The sequence below is a fragment of the Podarcis tiliguerta genome, assembly GCF_965153285.1.
Source record: "Podarcis tiliguerta genome assembly, chromosome: 1".
Taxonomy (NCBI): Eukaryota; Metazoa; Chordata; class Lepidosauria; order Squamata; family Lacertidae; genus Podarcis; species Podarcis tiliguerta.
In genome coordinates, this window is record NC_139534.1 from 104936398 (window position 1) to 104955464 (window position 19067).

Consider the following 19067-nt stretch of genomic DNA (forward strand, 5'->3'; position numbering starts at 1 on the left):
GAGCACAGTGGTTTTGAGAAGAATCACAAGCATAAGTGAGAAATGCACAACTGGTTTTTATTTTATTTTAAGGGGGACACATTGCTCCACATGAATATATAACTTTTAGACCCCAAAATGCTAATGTGAACATTTGGAGCCTCCTTAGTTAAAGTGAAACATCTTGGCAGAAGAGAAGCAAGCTAAAATAAATGAATTTATTTAACATTGAGACTACATAATTCTTCAGGGATTAGGTTAATCAGATCTCCTGCTGCCTTGGAATGAGTACAGGGCTTATAAAGCTAAACATTCTGTGGAATTTTTAGTGATCAAAAGTCTCACTCGCTTTCAGTTCTGCGGAGTTTCACCAGCTTATTCCATCACGATTCCCTGTCTGTCTGTCTGTCTGTCTGTCTGTCTGCTTTGCCTCCTGTTTTTGTTTTTAATTCTGCCCCTCTTTGGGATTGTGACATATGGCTGTTGTTACAGAGACTCCAGGGCAGTAACTGTCAGATAATGAATTATGGACATTGTACCTTAATCCCATCATTTCCCATCCCTGATCAGTAATTCTCAGACTAAGGTAGGAGAATCATACTAACCTGCTTATACAACTCTTTCTGTGAGATGGCACTGGCACCAAACCAATGGCATGTTGCAGGGCCAAAATGTGCTGAGAAAGGGCTTGGTGTGGGGAAAAGCACACTCACTGGATCCAGCATGCTGGATTCGGCTTATGATGCAAATTTGATCACCCACCAACCAATTGGCAAAGGGAATGTTGGGTCCTCCCGTTAGAACAGCCACTGGATTGGTGCCTTTTTGTGTAAAATAACTATTGCAATTCTCAAAGCACTTTGCTTTGCAATGTTAATTCTACGCTTTTTCCTGAAGAGACCTTCATGTCGCCGCTAAGTACATGCTTGAATATGCTTCATCTGACTATCTATCTTTCCTTAAACCTTACCTTCCCCTTGTTGAAAATGTGTGCTCACATATTTATTGCTCACCATTCTCAAGTTTGTTGGTGAAGAGGCAATCAGTGGATGCAGTAATGAATTTCTTAATGCTGGGCTGAATTCTGAAGCAGTCAAAACAAGAACGGGTAAAAACATGGTGGGGAGGGGGCTGGCTGCAAGAAAGTGCTAGATTATTTTAAAAATCTATCCATGGCATTTGTGGGGGTTATATATATGTGCAAGCTCACTGTAGAGTAGCGAGCAATTGATATGTGAACATTGATGCATCTTTCAAGGTGCCATTCATGTGCAAAGTACATCCTGAGATGAAAACATGCTGCACTATCACGACTTTTAGCGTTGCTGCTTGCAAAATGTAACATGTTTACATACCGGCTGTCTTAAGCCATTATTGTGCCTGATCCATTACTTGCAGGATGGAATGATTGGAATGATGTTTTGATTGTTTCAAAGACTCTGAAATCCTTCAGGTATATTGCTGACTCAATACACAGGCACCATACCTGACATTAGTAATGGTAAATCAGGACCAAACAAGATGCAAGATCGGAAATGTATGAATGCATTTCTGCTTATCGTTCCCCAACTCCCATTTGGTATCCAGCACTTGGGGCTTTTTCCAGGCCACATCACCTCATTGGCTACACCCCTCACTGGACCTATTCCGCACCATCTCCAGTTCTTCTGCTTGGCTGGCATACCTTCAGGTGTAACAAGGCCTCTTGCTTACCTGGAGGGAGGAGATGTGTGTGCAGAAACCTCTTAACATTTGTGTGGCTGGAGTGTGGCCTACTATAGGAAGATAAGAGTTGCCTTGCCAACCTCTGGCATGTGCCCCCTGGAAGGCTGTCGAAGAGAGCAGAGCTGGCCCAGCAATGAGGCAGGGTGAAGTGTCTCAGGTGGTGGTGGAAGCGCAAAAGGATAGCTTTCTGTTTCACAGGCCATCTTCCACCATGTCCCAGGTTACTATCAACAATAAGTACAACCCTCCTGTTGGCCTTCTTCCTTGGGGTGCCTGGCTTCTGTGCTGTTAGCTTTGGCACGCTTAAGTCCCGGACTCCAGGGGCCTTCCTGTGGAGAAACGTGGCAAAGTAAACCTAGAATGCCTCTATGCCGCCCTCTTATGAGTCTACTCAATGGTACTCATGAAGAGCCTGAAGATGGCGTAGGAGTAAGAGCTAAGGCCTTCTTTGTATGGCAGGCCCTCACTTAAAGGCCGAGTTATCCCAGGATGTTCTCTGGAGTTCTCTCTGAGGCTTTTAATATCCTCCAGGTTTCCCCAACCTTCATTAAGGCCCTGCAGCTGGACTCCTTCCCTCCCATCAGGCAGATGAATGACAGGGCCTTCCCTGCTTCTTCTAGCACAGATGGACCCTTTAGGCAATGTTTCCTCCGTACCAAATGGCTTTAAATCCGTACCAAGTAATCATTGGGACAATTGCACTATCAGCCAAGCTTTACGAGTGTGTTAGCATTTTGAGCCTTGGGCCTGAGCATAAACACCTAGAAGCAGGTTCCTATCTGGTGGCTATTTATCTACTGCCATTTTGTGCAGTATATTCTGGCACAGCTGACCAGTTCCACCAGCATGTGATAAAGGAATGCAAAGGTCTGTAGGCCCTGACTTGTGAGGCAGATGGGGATTTTTGTTTTACTTCTGCTCAGCTAAGCATGGTCTGTTCTGTTCTAATCTTTGCAACAGACTGTGCACAATTGTTTAGTATCTTTTTTGGGGGGGTGGGGAGAAGAGGGCAGGTTGGGGAAGTCTGATATAGATCACCGGATTAGGGTTGCCATATTCTGACGATCAACACCCCCCCCCCATTTGGGCACCCTGCCACCCCACATCTCCCTCGCCTCCCTGCTGCTAACCCATTTACTATTTATACCCTACACATCTTACTGGGCTTCCCCAGCCACTCTGGGCAGCTTCCAACATATATAAAAACGTAATAAAACATTTAAAAAAACCCACTTCTCTATATAGGATTGCCTTCAGATGGCTCAGGGGTTGGATAACTCTATACCCTCTAATATTTATCCAATGAAAATAGAGACATCCTAAGGAAAAATGGGACAAATCAGAAACCAGGATGGCTTCTCTAAATCAGGGACGTCCCTGGAAAATAGGGACACTTGGAGGGTCTGTGAACCTTATTGTACCTCACTTCTAACAATGTTCACTGGCTTGCTATTGGAAACTTGTATGACTGAGCCATAATTATTGTTTGGTGAAAATAGAGAGGCAGCCTTGCATACATAACCATTCCCTCCACGAAAGGATCAGTAACCTTCAGCGAATGGCTGGTCTAGTTGTCATTTATTTGCCTCTCCAGGCAACTGCAAATATTCACTTGTCTCGGAAGAATGTAAAGGCTTGTGTCGTTTTGAAAGACTCCACTCTTTGTGGATAGGTTTATCCCACACAGAGAAACTGCTGTGTCCTATGTGGCATCAGTTTCCTGAAGATTAACTATGGAAGGCAAGTTGATCACAGGTAGCAAGCACGTTTGACTTTGCTCTCTGCCAAGTCCTGATGAATGATCTACCACCATCATTCTCTGTTCTGTGGGACCTGGGTCAACAGTACTCTTAGAGCACAACAGACTCATTCCTTCTCCCCGGGAAATATTGGAATTTCACTGTTTGGTGAAGGCAGTGGGGAGAATCTAACAGGGGTAGCCAATGTGGTGCCTTCCAAATGCTTCTTGGATTCCAACTCCTATCACTGCTAGCCAGTGACAGTGGTAGCTGGCGCAACATCTGGAGGGACATCACATTGCCTAACCATTCTCCTCTAACAAAGAATTACCACAATTCCAAGGATTCTTTGGGTCATGACAGTTAAATAGTTTCCATGTATTTCTACCCACTTTGTATGCGCATATGCCCTTACTGTTATGATAACTTCATTAGCCACCAGCAAGCTTCCTTGTGGAGAGGTGCCAGACCCCTTTTAATGTGTGGAATTGATGAGGCAGATGGCGTGCGTGGTCAGGAGACAGAAACAAGGCAAGAGTTTGTAGCTTGTAATTGGCTAAATTTCCTGCACCACTTCCTTCTCTGCAGATCCATCCAGGATTTTTAAATACTTGTTACATGAATTAGAAGTATTAGTTCCTTTAGCGTGGATACAGATACGACTTGAAGGGCATTCCTGGTGCAAATGTATCATTGCAGCCTTCAGAAACCTGATGCCCTCCAGCTGTTCTGGACTACAATTCCCATCAGCCCTTGCCTTCTCAGATGGGGTACATTGTACCTGGGATTGTGCTGTTTTGATTAAGGCAATGAGTAGACTTAGCATCACAAATGGTAGTGCTGAAGGGCAATTCTGGGGATTGATACTCCCATCACTCTGGAAAGCAGAGCTCTCCCAAGCACTATTCTCCCCTATGAAATTCACTTTTCATAGCTAAGGGTGAATTCTTTCTTCCTAACTTTGCTTTGTAACCTTTTTTTGAGCAGCAATAAGGATTAGGCTTATTGTAAGGGTAAGGATGGGACGCGGGTGGCGCTGTGGGTAAAACCTCAGTGCCTAGGACCTGCTGATCGTAAGGTCGGCGGTTCGAATCCCCGCGGCGGGGTGAGCTCCCGTCGTTCGGTCCCAGCTCCTGCCCACCTAGCAGTTCGAAAGCACCCCTAAGTGCAAGTAGATAAATAGGTACCGCTTTCTAGCGGGAAGGTAAACGGCGTTTCCGTGTGCGGCGCTGGTGCTGGCTCACCAGCTGCAGCTTCGTCACGCTGGCCACGTGACCCGGAAGTGTCTTCGGACAGCGCCGGCTCCCGGCCTCTTAAGCGAGATGAGCGCGCAACCCTAGAGTCGGACACGACTGGCCCGTACGGGCAGGGGTACCTTTACCTTTACGGATTAGGCAACGTTGGTAAGAGAAAATGGAATGTACTTGTCCTTCTTTGGGATCTCTCCTTTCCTCTCGAGATATTTGGACCCAAAACAAGAGCAGCAATGCTTCTCAGGAGCATATATTCATAGAATCATGGAATTGTAGAGTTGGAAGGGACCCTGAGGATCATCTAGCAATGCAGGAATATGTAGCTGTCCCAAACAGGGATCGAATCTGCAACCTTGGTCCTGGTAGTGGGTTCCTGCTGTCTGATGCCTTTGACCACCCCCTAACTGTGCCCCTTCTCTCTCTCTCTGACTTTCAGAAGACATTGGGAAAAGTGCCTCAAACCAGTACTGTGCCGCTGTATGAGGAATCAAAATTCTAATGGTGGGAGATTGAGGACCAGCTGGCGCCACCACTAACCTCCATTGTCGTCTCTGACATCTGTACCTCCCACTACACTTGGTGTCGCCCAGCATCTGAGGACAATCTAGGAAGCTGCTGCTGGAAAGGAATGCACAGGACTTGAATCACCCTCACCTGAGCCAGCTCCTCTGACCTGGTGGCATGTCCTGGTGCCCTTTCTGCCAAGGGACCAAAGGCAGCAGTTGCTCAGCGGAAGATAGCTTGTCTTGGCCATTGCAGCCAAATCACTGAATTCAGCGTTTCTTCCATTGCATGGATTGAGAGCGACCATTTGTTAATCCTGTTATGTGTCCAGCAGACCTACTGAATGGGATATGAAATGGATCCAGAGGAAGATCCTTGCTCCTCAGGGAGAACAAGAAAGCACTTGCTCTGTGAGCAGCCCAAACTGAAGCGCAACTCATGATTTGCCACTGGGGAAAAACCTCACCGGGAAGCTTTCTACCCTTCAAAACTTCCTGTTGGTAGACTATATTTTAGTAAATCAAGCCCCGAGAAGATTCTTTTTAAGTAACAGACGGTAGTTTTAAAATGAGAATGCTTTCTTATTACCCAAATGATGGCAATACTCCAGAAATGTTATGGGGAAAATAGTTTTTAAAGAATATTTGAAAAGGACAGCCTGTCATAGGTTGCTTCCACACTACAGCTTTTTAGTATTATTTGAGGGACTGCTTTTCCACAAACTGACTGGAAGCAGCAATAAAACAGAAGTTCCAAATAGACCTCTGTAATATTTATTCACAAGTAAGTCCTATTCAGTAAAAAGCCCCTACAATGTTAATTAAAAGTTGACTCTTCCTGGAGGAGGGGTGCATAAATTTAATTACTGGTTTCCTTGTATCATTCTATTCTTCTATAATGAAATAACACTGTTTTCAAAGAAAGAGAAAAAAACAATGTAAGGAAAGCAGTAACTAAAGCCCCTGAACATAAGCTAACCAAAAAGTATAACGTATCACTAATTGTCCCAGCAAGTGGGACGCGGGTGGCGCTGTGGGTAAAAGCCTCAACGCCTAGGGCTTGCCGATCGAAAGGTCGGCGGTTCGAATCCCCGCGGCAGGGTGCGCTCCCGTCGTTCGGTCCCAGCGCCTGCCAACCTAGCAGTTCGAAAGCACTCCCGGGTGCAAGTAGATAAATAGGGACCGCTTACTAGCGGGAAGGTAAACGGCGTTTCTGTGTGCGGCTCTGGCTCACCAGAGCAGCGGTGTCACACTGGCCACGTGACCCGGAAGTGTCTCCGGACAGCGCTGGCCCCTGGCCTCTTGAGTGAGATGGGCGCACAACCCTAGAGTCTGTCAAGACTGGCCCGTACAGGCAGGGGTACGTTTACCTTTAACTGTCCCAGCAGTGCTGGACAAGAAGCAATTAAACTTTGAGGAAACTTGAATCAAAGGCGTAGGAAGACTTAAAAGCTTTGATAATGTTTTGCCAGCACACACAGGACAAGCAGTAACTGCAATTGCGTTTTATTACAAGAGGCAGGAAAAATGTCATAAAACAGGTCCGGAAAAAACACAGGACGACAACACAGGAAACACTGGAAATGCAACAATTTGGCAACAAATTGCCAAATTTGTTAAGGATGGCTGTTTCAGAGAAACGGGCCAGTGTTGGAAGCAATCACAGTATGCAGTGGCTAGCTTTGTGGTTTATGGAAATTTTTTAACCAGATATATTTCATGGAAATTCACCTTTGATCAGGAGAGGAAAAGTGCAGTTTAATTTATGGACAGAAGATGAACCTTGTGTATTTTGAAATGGTTATGAGTTGAACCATACAGAAATCCCCCACCCCATGCATACCACGATCATCTGAGACCGAGAAGTGCCGTTTTCAAATTAGAGTGCAATTTCCCTTCATTTTGAAGGCATCAAGTTCTACCAAATACCTGTACAACTCTTAGTTTCAGATTGTGTTCTATAGTATCTGTTGCCAATGTATTGGGAATTTGGGCTTGGTTTATGAGCGCTTTGACTAGGATGTGTCCTGCTATTATTTGGAAAGCACTGTGTAACTATAAAAAATGTATTTTTGTGTACATTAGCTACATAGTGCTACCTCAAATACTGTTCTAAAACCAATGAGCATTTGATGGTTTTAGAACAAATGCACAACACTCTGCTCCCCGCCCCCATAGCACTTCTGAATTGGACAAGTATCCTTACAATTTAATCTCATTCACAACAAGGCCCCCAAACTCATCTGGGAGAGCCAAGGCAGACCCAGGTTGAAATCTCTGCTTGGTCATGAAGCCTAATTCATGACCTTGGGTCCTCCATTCTCTGTTAAGTCCAATCTACCTCTCAGGGTTGTAGTTGTGAGGATAAAACAGGGAAGAGCATATCATGGAGCTCCTTGAAGGGTTGGATACAAATAAAATAAATGTGATGAAACTGATCTACTCACCCTCTTCTCTATCTCTGGGATCTCAGGGATTGTCCACAACTTTGTATTTCCTCTTCTCACTGAATGGTACTAAACTTGTAGCTTGATGGAGGTAAGTTGTATCTGCTAACTTCTTTGTTTGAGGTCTAGCTATTCATATCCAGGCAATGTATGGCCATTTTTCATAGAAACAGGGGAAGTTAGCACTGAGGCTTTCACATTAATTGGAGGTAGGGAACCATAGATCCAACACCTGGCTTTGTATTCTCCTCATTCAGGCCTACACACTCTCTTTGGATATACTGCTTCCATTTCCTTATCCAGGGAAATCTGTCTAGTGCTATAGCCTATCTGAAGAGGTAGGTTCTGGGACTGGCAGGTTCTTACACATGCAGCATTTTTATTTTTTTATGGTGAAGCATTAACTCTCCAAGCCCATGCAAACCCCGCCCCCCATGCTGCTCTTATCTTTTCTGTCTTATTGGCCAACAACCCAAGTGACCCATGAAGCTAATTCACTCGATTGCTTTGCTCATCACTTTTTGCAAGCTCGGAAAGGTGAATGTTAGAAGCAAATTGCAAGAAAGTCACTAGTGCACCCCTTTTTGAATAAATCTGTGGTGCAACAAGGTCAGGGGGCAGTAGATAGATCTGTATCTACTGATAGGTCTCTGAGTGGTCTGTGGTAGATTGGAATGGATTTCCAACTCCCTATTGTTGATAGTAGCACCAAAATCTCTCCCCTACCCCCACCTTCCGCAATTATACTGGGTAACTTTCTGGGTAACCAGAAGTAGATTTTTAGTTCTTTTTCAGTTCTGTTACTCAAAACAAACTGAACTTAATTCTAAGGGTATGTCACTAGAGGAACACTGAGGTCAGAGGGAAATGAAATGTAAAAAAAAACCTAATGTGTTGAAACTTGAACTTAGGTAAATAATTACAGTGATTATTCACAGAACAGTATCGATGATAACACAAAGATGCTGTTATTGGTCAGGTAATTAGCACTTGAAATTAGCGGGCTACAAACCCACTAACTTGCTTCAAGCCACACAAGTGATAAATGTTAACAACTCGCTAAATTACAATTAATTGGTTTCACGCTGGAGTCTTCCTTCAACATTTGTTTACAAATGATCCTTTAAGGCCAGTAACGGTGTCTGAGATGTTAAAATATTCACTGAACAGTTTCTGATTACTGCCCTTTCTAACGCCATTATTGTGTCTATTATTTTGGGTGTTGGGAGAAAGTAACATGGGGGGGGGTGCTCCTCTGTGAGTGGGTGCTTTGGGTTCAGAGTCTTTTAAACAACTAGTGCTCTGGCACAGTCTGCGAATGCCTGCGCTAGTCTTTTAAGTTCAAACAGTTAGGATACAGCAATGTTCTGATAGCATCCTTCATGCTTGGGCTGACACCAAATGCCTTGTTTACTTAGCTATAAATGGATGCCTGATCCAGTGAGCTGATGCAGTTCAAAGGTAGCTATACCTGGCAAGAAGCCAAATCCCTTTCGTCTGTTTTCATAAAAGATTTTTAGAAACAAATACCACCCAAGCCAGATGCCTCAGTTAAGGATCCGAATTCTGTACGCTACAGCTGATTTCTAGCTCCATCCTGCCTCTCTGTGACCTTCAACGGTATTGTCTACGTTTGTTCTGGCTTTTTTTCTTGCTGCTGCTGTTGCTTGGTTGGCTCACAGACATTCTCAGATGTTCACCTATGAACTTTGGGAGCACTATGTATACTTGATGCACCTTCCAGGGTTTTTTTTAGTTAGTCCCTTTTCTGTGCAATGAAACACATACAGTGCAATGTTGCGTATGCTTAGAGTTTGGTGTAATATGAATTCAGTGTACCGTCATCTTCTAGCAGCATGTTTAGCAGTACTTTTAGCTTTGCTCCAAGTTGGGCTACCTGAAATGCAACTTTCCAAGAGCTGTGCAGCCTCAAAAGATGCTGAGGGAAATGACCCCCATTCTGTGTTACAATATTCCGTAAGTAAGTCAGATGCATTGGGACGCGGGTGGCGCTGTGGGTTAAACCACAGAGCCTAGGGCTTGCCGATCAGAAGGTCAGCGGTTTGAATCCCCTGAGCTCCTGTTGCTTAGTCCCTGCTCCTGCCAACCTAGCAGTTCGAAAGCACGTCAAAGTGCAAGTAGATAAATAAGTACCGCTCCAGCGGGAAGGTAAATGGTGTTTCCGTGAGGTGCTCTGGTTCGCCAGAAGCGGCTTAGTCATGCTGGCCACATGACCCGGAAGCTGTACGCCAGCTCCCTCAGCCAATAAAGCGAGATGAGCACCGCAACCCCAGAGTCGGCCACGACTGGACCTAATGGTCAGGGGTCCCTTTACCTTTACCTTAAGTCAGATGCACTGCCTTGGGAGAGCTAAAATCCCGCCTTCCTTATGTTCCACCGTATGCTGAACAGCCCAAGAGTAGCACATTAAATGATTAAGACCAGCACTACTATTTTCCAATTTTTATTTTCAGATTCAGTAGCTTAGTATACTTATTTGCATTGCAAATTACTTCAGCTGGACTAAATACTGAGCAGCTGGACTAAATACTGAGCACCATTACCAACAAGATCAGAATCCCAATTTCACCTGTTAGCATGCACTTTAAAAAGGGGGAAATCAACCCTTTAGCATTCATTCACCACCCCGATTGAAAGGACAACTTAACTTACAAAGATCTGTTCAGCACCAAAATGAAAACGGGCAGCCTGACCCTTTGATTTAATAGGTTAGTATCTCACCATCCTAAGATACCTAGAATGCAGGGGATATCACTCAGCCTGTGAAGGGGTCAGCTGCCTCTGGGCATCTCTTTCACAAGTGTCTCTCCAAGGCATTTGCATAGCTGAGGCAGATGCTCCTGGAATTTTGGCACTCCGGGCCATTGCCTAGTTTGTCTCTAGGTTGGGCCGGCCCAGGACTAACCTATAACAAACCTATAAGAACGTAAAGAAGAGCCTGCTGGATCTAGTCCAGCATCCTGTTCTCACAGTGGCCAACCAGTTGCCCGTGGGAAACCCACAAGCAGGATTTGGGCACAACAGCACTCTCTCCACATATATGCTGTACTCTAGTAAAGAAAGGCATATGTGTCCTCATCTTTGTGACTTCAGCAGCAGGCATTCCAGTTAATAAGACAACATTTTAGGAGGAGGTGACCTGGCCTTTTTTGTTTGTTTTTGTAGCAGCAGTGAGAATCCAATCTCTCTACTTGTCTCTTCAAGTCCTCTGTTCTACATGGCTCCTACTTCTATCACCCCAAAACTATGCAATAGTATTTTTTTTTTTAAACTAGCTTGCTATGCCAAGCTTCTTTTCCAAGCCTGAGGTTTGGTCTAGCTCTTCTCATAAGCCAGTCAAGAACAGTACTATACAGAAGTCGCCTGCTTACGCTTGAATTTAGCGTGCCAAATGGAGACTTGAAGGAAGTACACAGCTACCTTAGGAAGGAATGAGAGGACAGGTAAGGGGAATAGGGAGACATTATCTAGAACGACAGCCTGTTCTGTTAAAGGGGAAATTGCCAAAACAGATTCCCCAGAACCTAAAATGAAGAGTACAAAAAGTCATGTTACCTCTTGCTAAGGAGTGAGACAGACAGGCAGACAAATAAACAGACAGACAGAAAATCTGATATCTCTCCTTTTCCCTACCAGATAAAAAGAAGCTGCAGTTCTGCACAATTTTTGCCTGTTTATTGAAAAACCATGCTTAAGGACAAACACACATGATGACTTTGGTCTGGCCTCTTCCCACAATACCAGTCTCCACTGGATTTTGGGCAGCACTGCATTTTCCCTCCCCTGCAAAGGTGATGGGGGCAAGATATCTATAGCCCTCTCTTCCCTTCCCACCACCAGAACGGAGGATGCTTTAAGAATCATAGAGTTGGAAGGGATCCCCAAGGGTCATCTAGTCCAACCCCCTGCAATGCAGGAAGGCGCCCTCCACCAGGGAAACCCACGCCCAGTTTAGAACAGCTCTTCAGGGCTCCGCGTCTGCCACTGGTCGCAGGTCAAGTACTGCCTGTTCAGATCAAAAGCAACTGCAAACAAAAGAAAGGATGACTGAAGTCCCAAGAACGATCTGACCACTTGCAGGGTACGGGATGAGGAGGGAAAGTCAAGGAGGCAATGTGGTAGTAGACACTGGAAGATGGCTGGGAGGCTGATAAGGGATCCGTAACTTCAGTTCCGTTTCTTGAGCTGCGATGTTGCTTCTACTTCAAGATACTGCAGCCCAATCAGCATACCTAGGATGGAGAAACCTGAGACAGATGGAAAATGAGAAGGAGCAAAGGACATTGCTACCCCTTCTACATCTTTAGGAGGCGCTAGTTGCATTTGGTTACTAAAACCCCCATTTCAGCTCTGTTCGGTTATGAAGCTTACTTGCTGGCTTTGGCCATATCACTGTCACTTAGCCTGTCCAACCAACCCACTGCAGGGAAAGCGTGAGGGTAAGTTTGTGATCTTTTCAGGGGAAAAGCAGGCTACAGTTTTAACAAGCCAAGCACCAGGCACCAAAGAATGGGCTCTACTTACTTGCCACCATTAGGGGTGCCAAGACACCGATTGTTGCAGCTGCTGTGCCATAAATAAACACTTCAGAGAGGAAGTGGCCGAGGGCAAGGAAGAAGGTCAAAAGTGTGATGTTATAGAGGCTGCCGGAGAGAACAAAAACATGAGAATTATTGCAGGCCACAGAGAGATGCCGACAAAGAAACTAAGAGTCAAGGAGTTAAGACAAAAAACACACAAAGCAAACACACTCAGTTTTTGCACTATGCCAATATGATGATGCCTTCAAAATGCTGTTGGACTCCAAGTCCCATGAGTCCCCACCAGCATGGCCAGTGGTCAGGGATAATAGAAGTTGGAGTCTAGGAACATCTGGAAAGCACCACACTGGCTATCTGGTAATACAGCTACATGCTAGACTGGCTTCTGCATTTCTTGGAAATGACAGAGAGCCTCCTTCGTTGCTCAAATGGCAATTCAGATGAGCTGGTTCAGTCCATCTTCCACCCACTAGTCACCACATGGGATATATAGCCTTCCCCAGGCTGATTAACAGCATGGATGGTAAGGGGTGTATCAAGTTGTGGTAGTTGGCATTGCTTTGGTTAAAGCAAGATGGATAAAAATCAACTGGGATTTTTTTATTTTAAAAGTATAGTGACTTCGAGAATAACCAGGTTTGAAGTGACCTTCGATTTACCACCAAAATGTTGAAAACCTACACATACAGCACAACCCTATATGTCTTCCCAGAAGTACATCCCACCAAACAGCATTGCAACAACATTATCTAAATCCCTCTTATTATCAGGGCTAAATTGACATCACAATTGGAAAAGAACTGGGGACAGGTTTCAGACTTGCTGCGTAACTCTGGGGAAGCAAACAGACCGAGTGCCCGTTCTCCTTTAAAAGTACACCTCACCTTGTCGAATGACACAGTACAAATAGCTCCCTCTCAGCATGCAGTTCCTTGCCACTCTGGGAAATGGGAGATGAAGCTGCCAACTTCGATGATAAAAAAAAAGAGAGCTACTGTGGCTTTTCACACATTATTCCTGTCGAGCCAACAGAGTGGAAGGAGGGTGAACTGGCTTGCATCTCTGGAACGGACTCCTCGGCTAAACTCTGATCAGTTATGCTTGCACAGAGGGTAATGGGGACAGCATAGTGCTTTGAAGCCATGGAAGTATTACTAATGAATGAGGACGAAATGGCTACATTTTACTTTAAGTATGTTTGCAGCACTGGCAGTTTAAAAAGGAATTGCAATCCAAAAACCTTGCCCTGTGAAACTTAATCTGTGCTTTCAAGTCCACATCTTTCTCTGTAAATAAGTGACATTTAAATTGTGTTTGCAAATGTATTATTTCAATCATGGTGATTTTAAATAAATATATGAAATAGAAACGAAAACCCTGATATGTTTATATACTGTATGGCATTTGCTTTCTAGTCCTAGGTGATCAAGGTTGAAACTCCAACTCAAGCCATGATGGGTAACCTTGGGCCACTCACAATCTTTCAGCCTAATCTTCCTCATGGGGTTGTTTTGAGGATAAAATGTGGAGGAGAGAAATGTGTATGCGAGCTTGAGCTCTGTGGAGGAAAGGCTGATCTAGAAATGCAATAAATAAAGCAGATCGTGCAACTAAAATTAAACTGCAAATTGTGTAAATGGCCAGTTTCATGTAACTGAGGGTGCTTTAACCAGGAATGGGATGATGGAGGGCAAGGGGAGAAAGGAGGAAGAATGGTCTTCATCCTGATGCTTATAAACATGTCAGTCTTAATGATTTCAGTACAATTTAACTTTCTGGTAAGTGTGCTTCACTGTCACTTTGCTTCATCTGCCAGTGGAGTAGGAAAGGAAAGGAAGGGAATCCTGTCAATGCAGATGAAAGAGTGATGAAAATGCAAGCAACAAGGGAAAGGGTTTGTGGGGGTATATTTTTAAATATGTCAAGATCAGGAGCAGGCAGTCTATTGCAGAGGACTGAAAGCTATTGTGGGTGAACTCAGAGCTGTGCTTCCTTATAGAGGTCCCATATGCCCAACTTGCTATTTTTATAAATTTCTCCAAGCAACTATCCAACCAGACCTCAAATGCTACCACCTGCTTTTCTTTTATAAAAAGGTTACCAGCTTCAAAAGCTCTTTGCATTTATCCATCAACTGCTCCTTTAACAGTTTGTTATTTTTATCACAGGAAGCCTTCCACTGACAGTTCAAGACCAAGACAGTAGACTGTTGTCCCATCTTAAGCCTCCCGCAGAGGCTCTCCTGACCTCTCAGACAAGCAAACTAGGTCTCTGAGCACACACAGTGCCAAGCGAATGCTGAAGTCAAGCCAAATAGAAACATAAGCTCAGCCCATTCATGCATATGGCTTTCTTGGAAATCCCTGACACAAAATATATGAATGGAATAGAAGTTCCAAAAACAACTTCCAACAGAAGATGACTGAAAGTGTACTTGCGAGCTATCCAAATATCACCAAAAGATAGGGCGAATACCTAGAGTGTTTCCACTTTTGATTCCAGACCTCTAATCAAACACATGCTGTAGAATAACTACCTACATTTTGATCTTGCATCAGTATTATGCTAAACAGTCTTTCCTTCATGCCTGTGCGAATGAAGCATTTCAAGAAAATAACAGTTGTTGCCTCAACTGTACAAGCTGCTTGATAAAAGAGTTTAGGATAACCGGGAGGGAGTCAGGCAGTGACACCATGAGGGTCTGCGCCAGCCAGATTATTCCCTCCTCTCATATAACCAACACCATCAGCCATGTGTGAAGGAAAAAGAAGGGCATGGGGAGGGTTTTATTTTAATTTGCTGGTATAAGATGTGTAAAATTGTAAATTGGCTCTAGCGACTTAGGGACGCGGGTGGCGCTGTGGGTTAAAGCCTCAGCGCCTAGGGCTTGCCGATCGAAAGGTCGGCGGTTCGAATCCCCGTGGCGGGGTGCGCTCCCGTCGTTCGGTCCCAGCACCTGCCAACCTAGCAGTTCGAAAGTACCTTCGGGTGCAAGTAGATAAATAGGGACCGCTTACCAGCGGGAAGGTAAACGGCGTTCCGTGTGCTGCGCTGGCTTGCCAGATGCAGCTTGTCATGCTGGCCACGTGACCCGGAAGTGTCTTCGGACAGCGCTGGCCCCCGGCCTCTTAAGTGAGATGGGCGCACAACCCTAGAGTCTGGCAAGACTGGCCCAAACGGGCAGGGGTACCTTTACCTTTACTCTAGCGACTTGGAAAAAGGTGGTATAAAAACCAATGAATAAATAAACCATTGCCCTCCAGATAAGTGTTGGACTACAACTCCCATCTTCCCTGACCAATGGCCATGCTGGCTGGGTCTGATGGGAGGTGGAGTCCAACAACACTTGGAGGGCCACAGGTTACCAACCCCAGCTATAGGGGAATAGAAAAGTGTTACTGTGGCACCCAAGTGTGTACATGATTGGGGTAAGACAATGCCCCCCTTTAGCATTTATTGTACATACGTCTTGTTGCGGATATCAATGGCACAGTAGCAGCGAATTACAGAGGAGAGTAAGGTCCAAATGCCAAAGGTCCGAGCCTGGAGGCCGTTTACTGTGTAGAGATAACAAATATAGAATTACTAGGGTCTGTCGCCCCGCTTGCTCCACTCACTAACCCACTGATCCCTTTGTCCACCCCTCCGCCCTTTACACATGACCAACCTCCCTTTATGCTCGCTGACCCCTTACCCATCCCCTCACAGCCCCCTCCACAGTTCAGCCCAAGCCCCTCTGCCCATTGCTCCTGCCAGCCCACACCATCTTTTAAAGGAGGGGTCAGGGGCTTTGCAGAGCAGTTTGGCAAACTCCAACGTGATGGCAGGCAAGTGGCCAAGGAAACCTGTTTAACAACGAAGCAGGCACTTCACCAAGCAGTTTAACAAACCAATCTGTGAAGCACCTGCCCTTCTCCATTAAGCCTTATTGCAGCCATGGTTACTGGTGGGAGGGGGACGACCATTTGGGAAGCGCTTTCCAAAGTGGTTTGCAAAATCGCTCTGTGAAGCACATCCTCCCCTTTAAGCAGCTTGCCGAGGCTGCCTGCCACCAAGTTGTCCACCTGCCTGCCATCTTGGTGGAGTTGACAAAGGCAGCCACATGAACTGCAGCATAACAACCATACATTTTTACGAATATACGGGCGGGGGGCAACTATCTTTTCTGATACTCTCCCAGTCTAGGCAAAGCTAAGCAGTAGGTATGGATAGGACTCAAGACTAATGGAGTTGGAAAGCGTTGTAGGGGTCAAGGTCTTTCCAAATGATGGGGTAATGCTACTATCAATACACAAGGGAGCAGGGAAAATGCTACTGGCAGTTAATTAAAACTACTCATTTACTTGAAGTTTGGTTTACTGGTACTTTAGCTGAAGCCAGAAGACCCCTGTCTCTACACATAAGGGTACATGGTTGTGTTTGGGATGGAAGGACTAGTCTTAAAAAATGTAGACGAGCTATTCAGCATTGGACAAGAATGCATGTATAACTTTGAAGGGGACAAAAATCTAGAAAAGGTGGCAGTGAATTCAAAATGGTGTGGAAGAGCTTAATAATGTGCCAGGCAGTGCTTCAATAGGTGCCTATGCCTTTATCATAAGGTCTATTCTGCATAAAAAGACATCCATAATATCTGCACTTGCTGGGCCAAGAGATACCTTGTTAGATACCTAACAATTCTGGTTAGTGGCTTGAATGCTGTTCATCAGTGATTGTCTGCAATGGGAACTTTTGCTGGGATGATGTCATCTGGGTGGTTGAGTGCCAGCAGCACAGTCTTTTCAGATGGACCATAATATCTGGAAATGCCCAAAGCTCATAATATGGCAGGATTTGCTAGACTATTCTTATACTGTGAGTATAATTGTCTGTGATTGTATTTCTTAGATGGAGAAATATAGTGGATTGGCTGATTGTTGAATCAAAGGACATGTGGAACTGTGCAAATAAGTCCATAAGGACCCATGGAAAATGCTTGTTTTAGTACTGCAGTAAATGCTTGAGACCACTCCAATGTGGATATGGAACTGCACTATCTTCTGCGATAATGCATTATGAGGTGACAGAATATCACTACGGGTGAAAGGGAGATTAATGGAAAGGGCTTTAACTCAATGGCAGAGCACATGCATAGTATGCAAAAGGTCTCAGGTTCAATCCCCGGCATCTCCAAGTAGGGGTGGAAAATTCCTAAGTCTTCAACCCAGAAGAACCACTGCCAGTAAGAGTAAATCAATCAGGATAGGTGAACCAATGGATCAATTTGGTATAAAGCTGCACCCTATGTTCCTAAGGACTGTCTGACACATTTGCAACTATGTGGTCTTATATTTACTTCACCATATACACATACTCCAGAAAGCTATAATGGGCCCCTGCTCTCCATTTCATGTACAAATAGTGAAACAAATACAAGCCTCTTTTTTTACACATCATTGAGGTTTTGGTATACCAAAAGTACACAAAGTGTTTCACCTAAATTTGTAACACGTTTAGCAGCCTTCAAGCTGTCACTGTTCAAGCAAAAATAGCACTAGCCACCTCTAGAAGTTTAAGTAAGCAGAAGGTGGGTTATTTTGAAACCTGAAGAAAGAATTTCAGAGCTCAGGCAAGATAACCCAGGATTAAGGTTCCAGCATTTCTTGAGTGCAAAAATGACAACCTGTGCATCTTACCGAGGCTTGGTTTGCCAGTGTATAGTTTCTCAGAGAGGAAACTGTGATCTCTGAAGCTTTGCACTGTGTTCCCCATGGCAATAATGGACACCATAACTAGCCAGCTACGGAGTACATTCAGGAAACGGCTCATCTTGAAGTGTCAAAAGACAATCTGCTAATGGGAACAAAGACAGAATCCAGAATTCACAATGCTTCCATGCATCATAATTCAGTCACCCTCCTTTAACTATGTCTGTAACCTTTCCTCTTAAAGTAGTGTAAAGGGGCTTCATAAGAATGACAGCAAGGCCCATAAGCTTATTTTATCATTCCCCTTCATCCAATCTGTGCTATACGATAGCATTCCATAATAATTTACAAAGATGGAAATCTCACATGCATCGTCCACAAAGCCACTGGCCTTTCTTCCAGAGAGGACTGGTAGCTAGCTGTCTTTACTTTGATCAGCTGTATGCTGCCTTGGGGTTAAACCACAATGGACACGGCGGGGCTTATTTCACAGTAAATACGTTTAGGATTGGCTATTGGAGAGAGGATCAGCCTTGAGAAATCATTTTATGTTCAAAATCCTAATTTAATCTATAGCAGAGATAGCTGGCTGCCCAAGGGGGGAAAAGGGAGCACGAGGCACAGTTGGTTTTCCTATTAAGATGCTTAGCTTTGTGCCTATATAGCTATATCCAGTTTAGACGATTGCATTTAAAAGCTAACTCGCTTCTTTGCAGCCTTGTAGTTGGCCCTAGCATTAACCATTCTCGCCCCTCTCCCACTGAAGGGACCAACGTTTGTACCTACAACGTTTGCCATATTTAGGAATGCCCTCAGCTCGCCCAAATTCCGTTCCCACGCTGCAATGCCACCTGCTCGCTTAACCTCCAAACCTACCCGCATCCACATCGCGCCTCTTCGTTATCCTCTAACCTCAAAATGCAACCCCACCCATCAATGGACACCCTACATCGCCTTACCTGGTCCTCAGCCGCAGCAGCTCTCCACCCTCCCTCAAGCCAGAGCAGCAGCAGCAGCAGCAATCACCAGTCCCGCCTCCCCGCACTCTACGCAACGATTAGCGCACTGTTGGAGCTTGCCTTCCCCTGATTGGCCGCTACGCCCATAGCTAGACCTCTCCTCCGCGCCACATGGAAGGGTAAGCGACTGCGCCAATCACACGCGTGGAACCC

The 19067-nt window shown here is 45.0% G+C and overlaps 2 protein-coding genes and 1 long non-coding RNA gene across 5 annotated transcripts in view; 1 reads left to right on the plus strand and 2 right to left on the minus strand.

Annotated features, from left to right (window-relative positions):
- The window catches only part of FLVCR2 (FLVCR choline and putative heme transporter 2), a 60036-nt gene extending 47096 nt beyond the window's left edge, over positions 1 to 12940 (plus strand). The window contains exons 10-12 of one of the 3 annotated variants that reach the window (XM_083448421.1): positions 472 to 565; positions 5133 to 6213; positions 6588 to 7637. In XM_083448421.1, coding sequence (XP_083304547.1) covers positions 472 to 552 — 81 coding nt within the window. In that variant the 3' untranslated portion in view covers positions 553 to 565; positions 5133 to 6213; positions 6588 to 7637. Of the gene's footprint in view, positions 1 to 471; positions 566 to 5132; positions 6214 to 6587; positions 7638 to 12820 lie in introns of those variants that run through there. The other 2 variants (XM_083448422.1, XM_083448423.1) reach the window with 2 other exon arrangements.
- ERG28 (ergosterol biosynthesis 28 homolog) lies at positions 10095 to 18979 on the minus strand. The gene is made up of 5 exons (XM_083448938.1): positions 18855 to 18979; positions 17884 to 18040; positions 15675 to 15765; positions 12192 to 12310; positions 10095 to 11914 (listed from the first exon to the last, which is right to left on the minus strand). The coding sequence occupies exons 2-5, from the start codon at positions 18014 to 18016 to the stop codon at positions 11835 to 11837; spliced, it is 423 nt and encodes a 140-aa protein (XP_083305064.1). The 5' UTR covers positions 18017 to 18040; positions 18855 to 18979; the 3' UTR covers positions 10095 to 11834.
- Positions 10095 to 19067, minus strand: part of LOC310681474 — a 360526-nt gene continuing 351553 nt past the window's right edge. Inside the window, exon 2 of the long non-coding RNA XR_014513334.1 lies at positions 10095 to 10614. This is a non-coding gene — a long non-coding RNA (uncharacterized lncRNA). The remainder of the gene's footprint in view (positions 10615 to 19067) is intronic.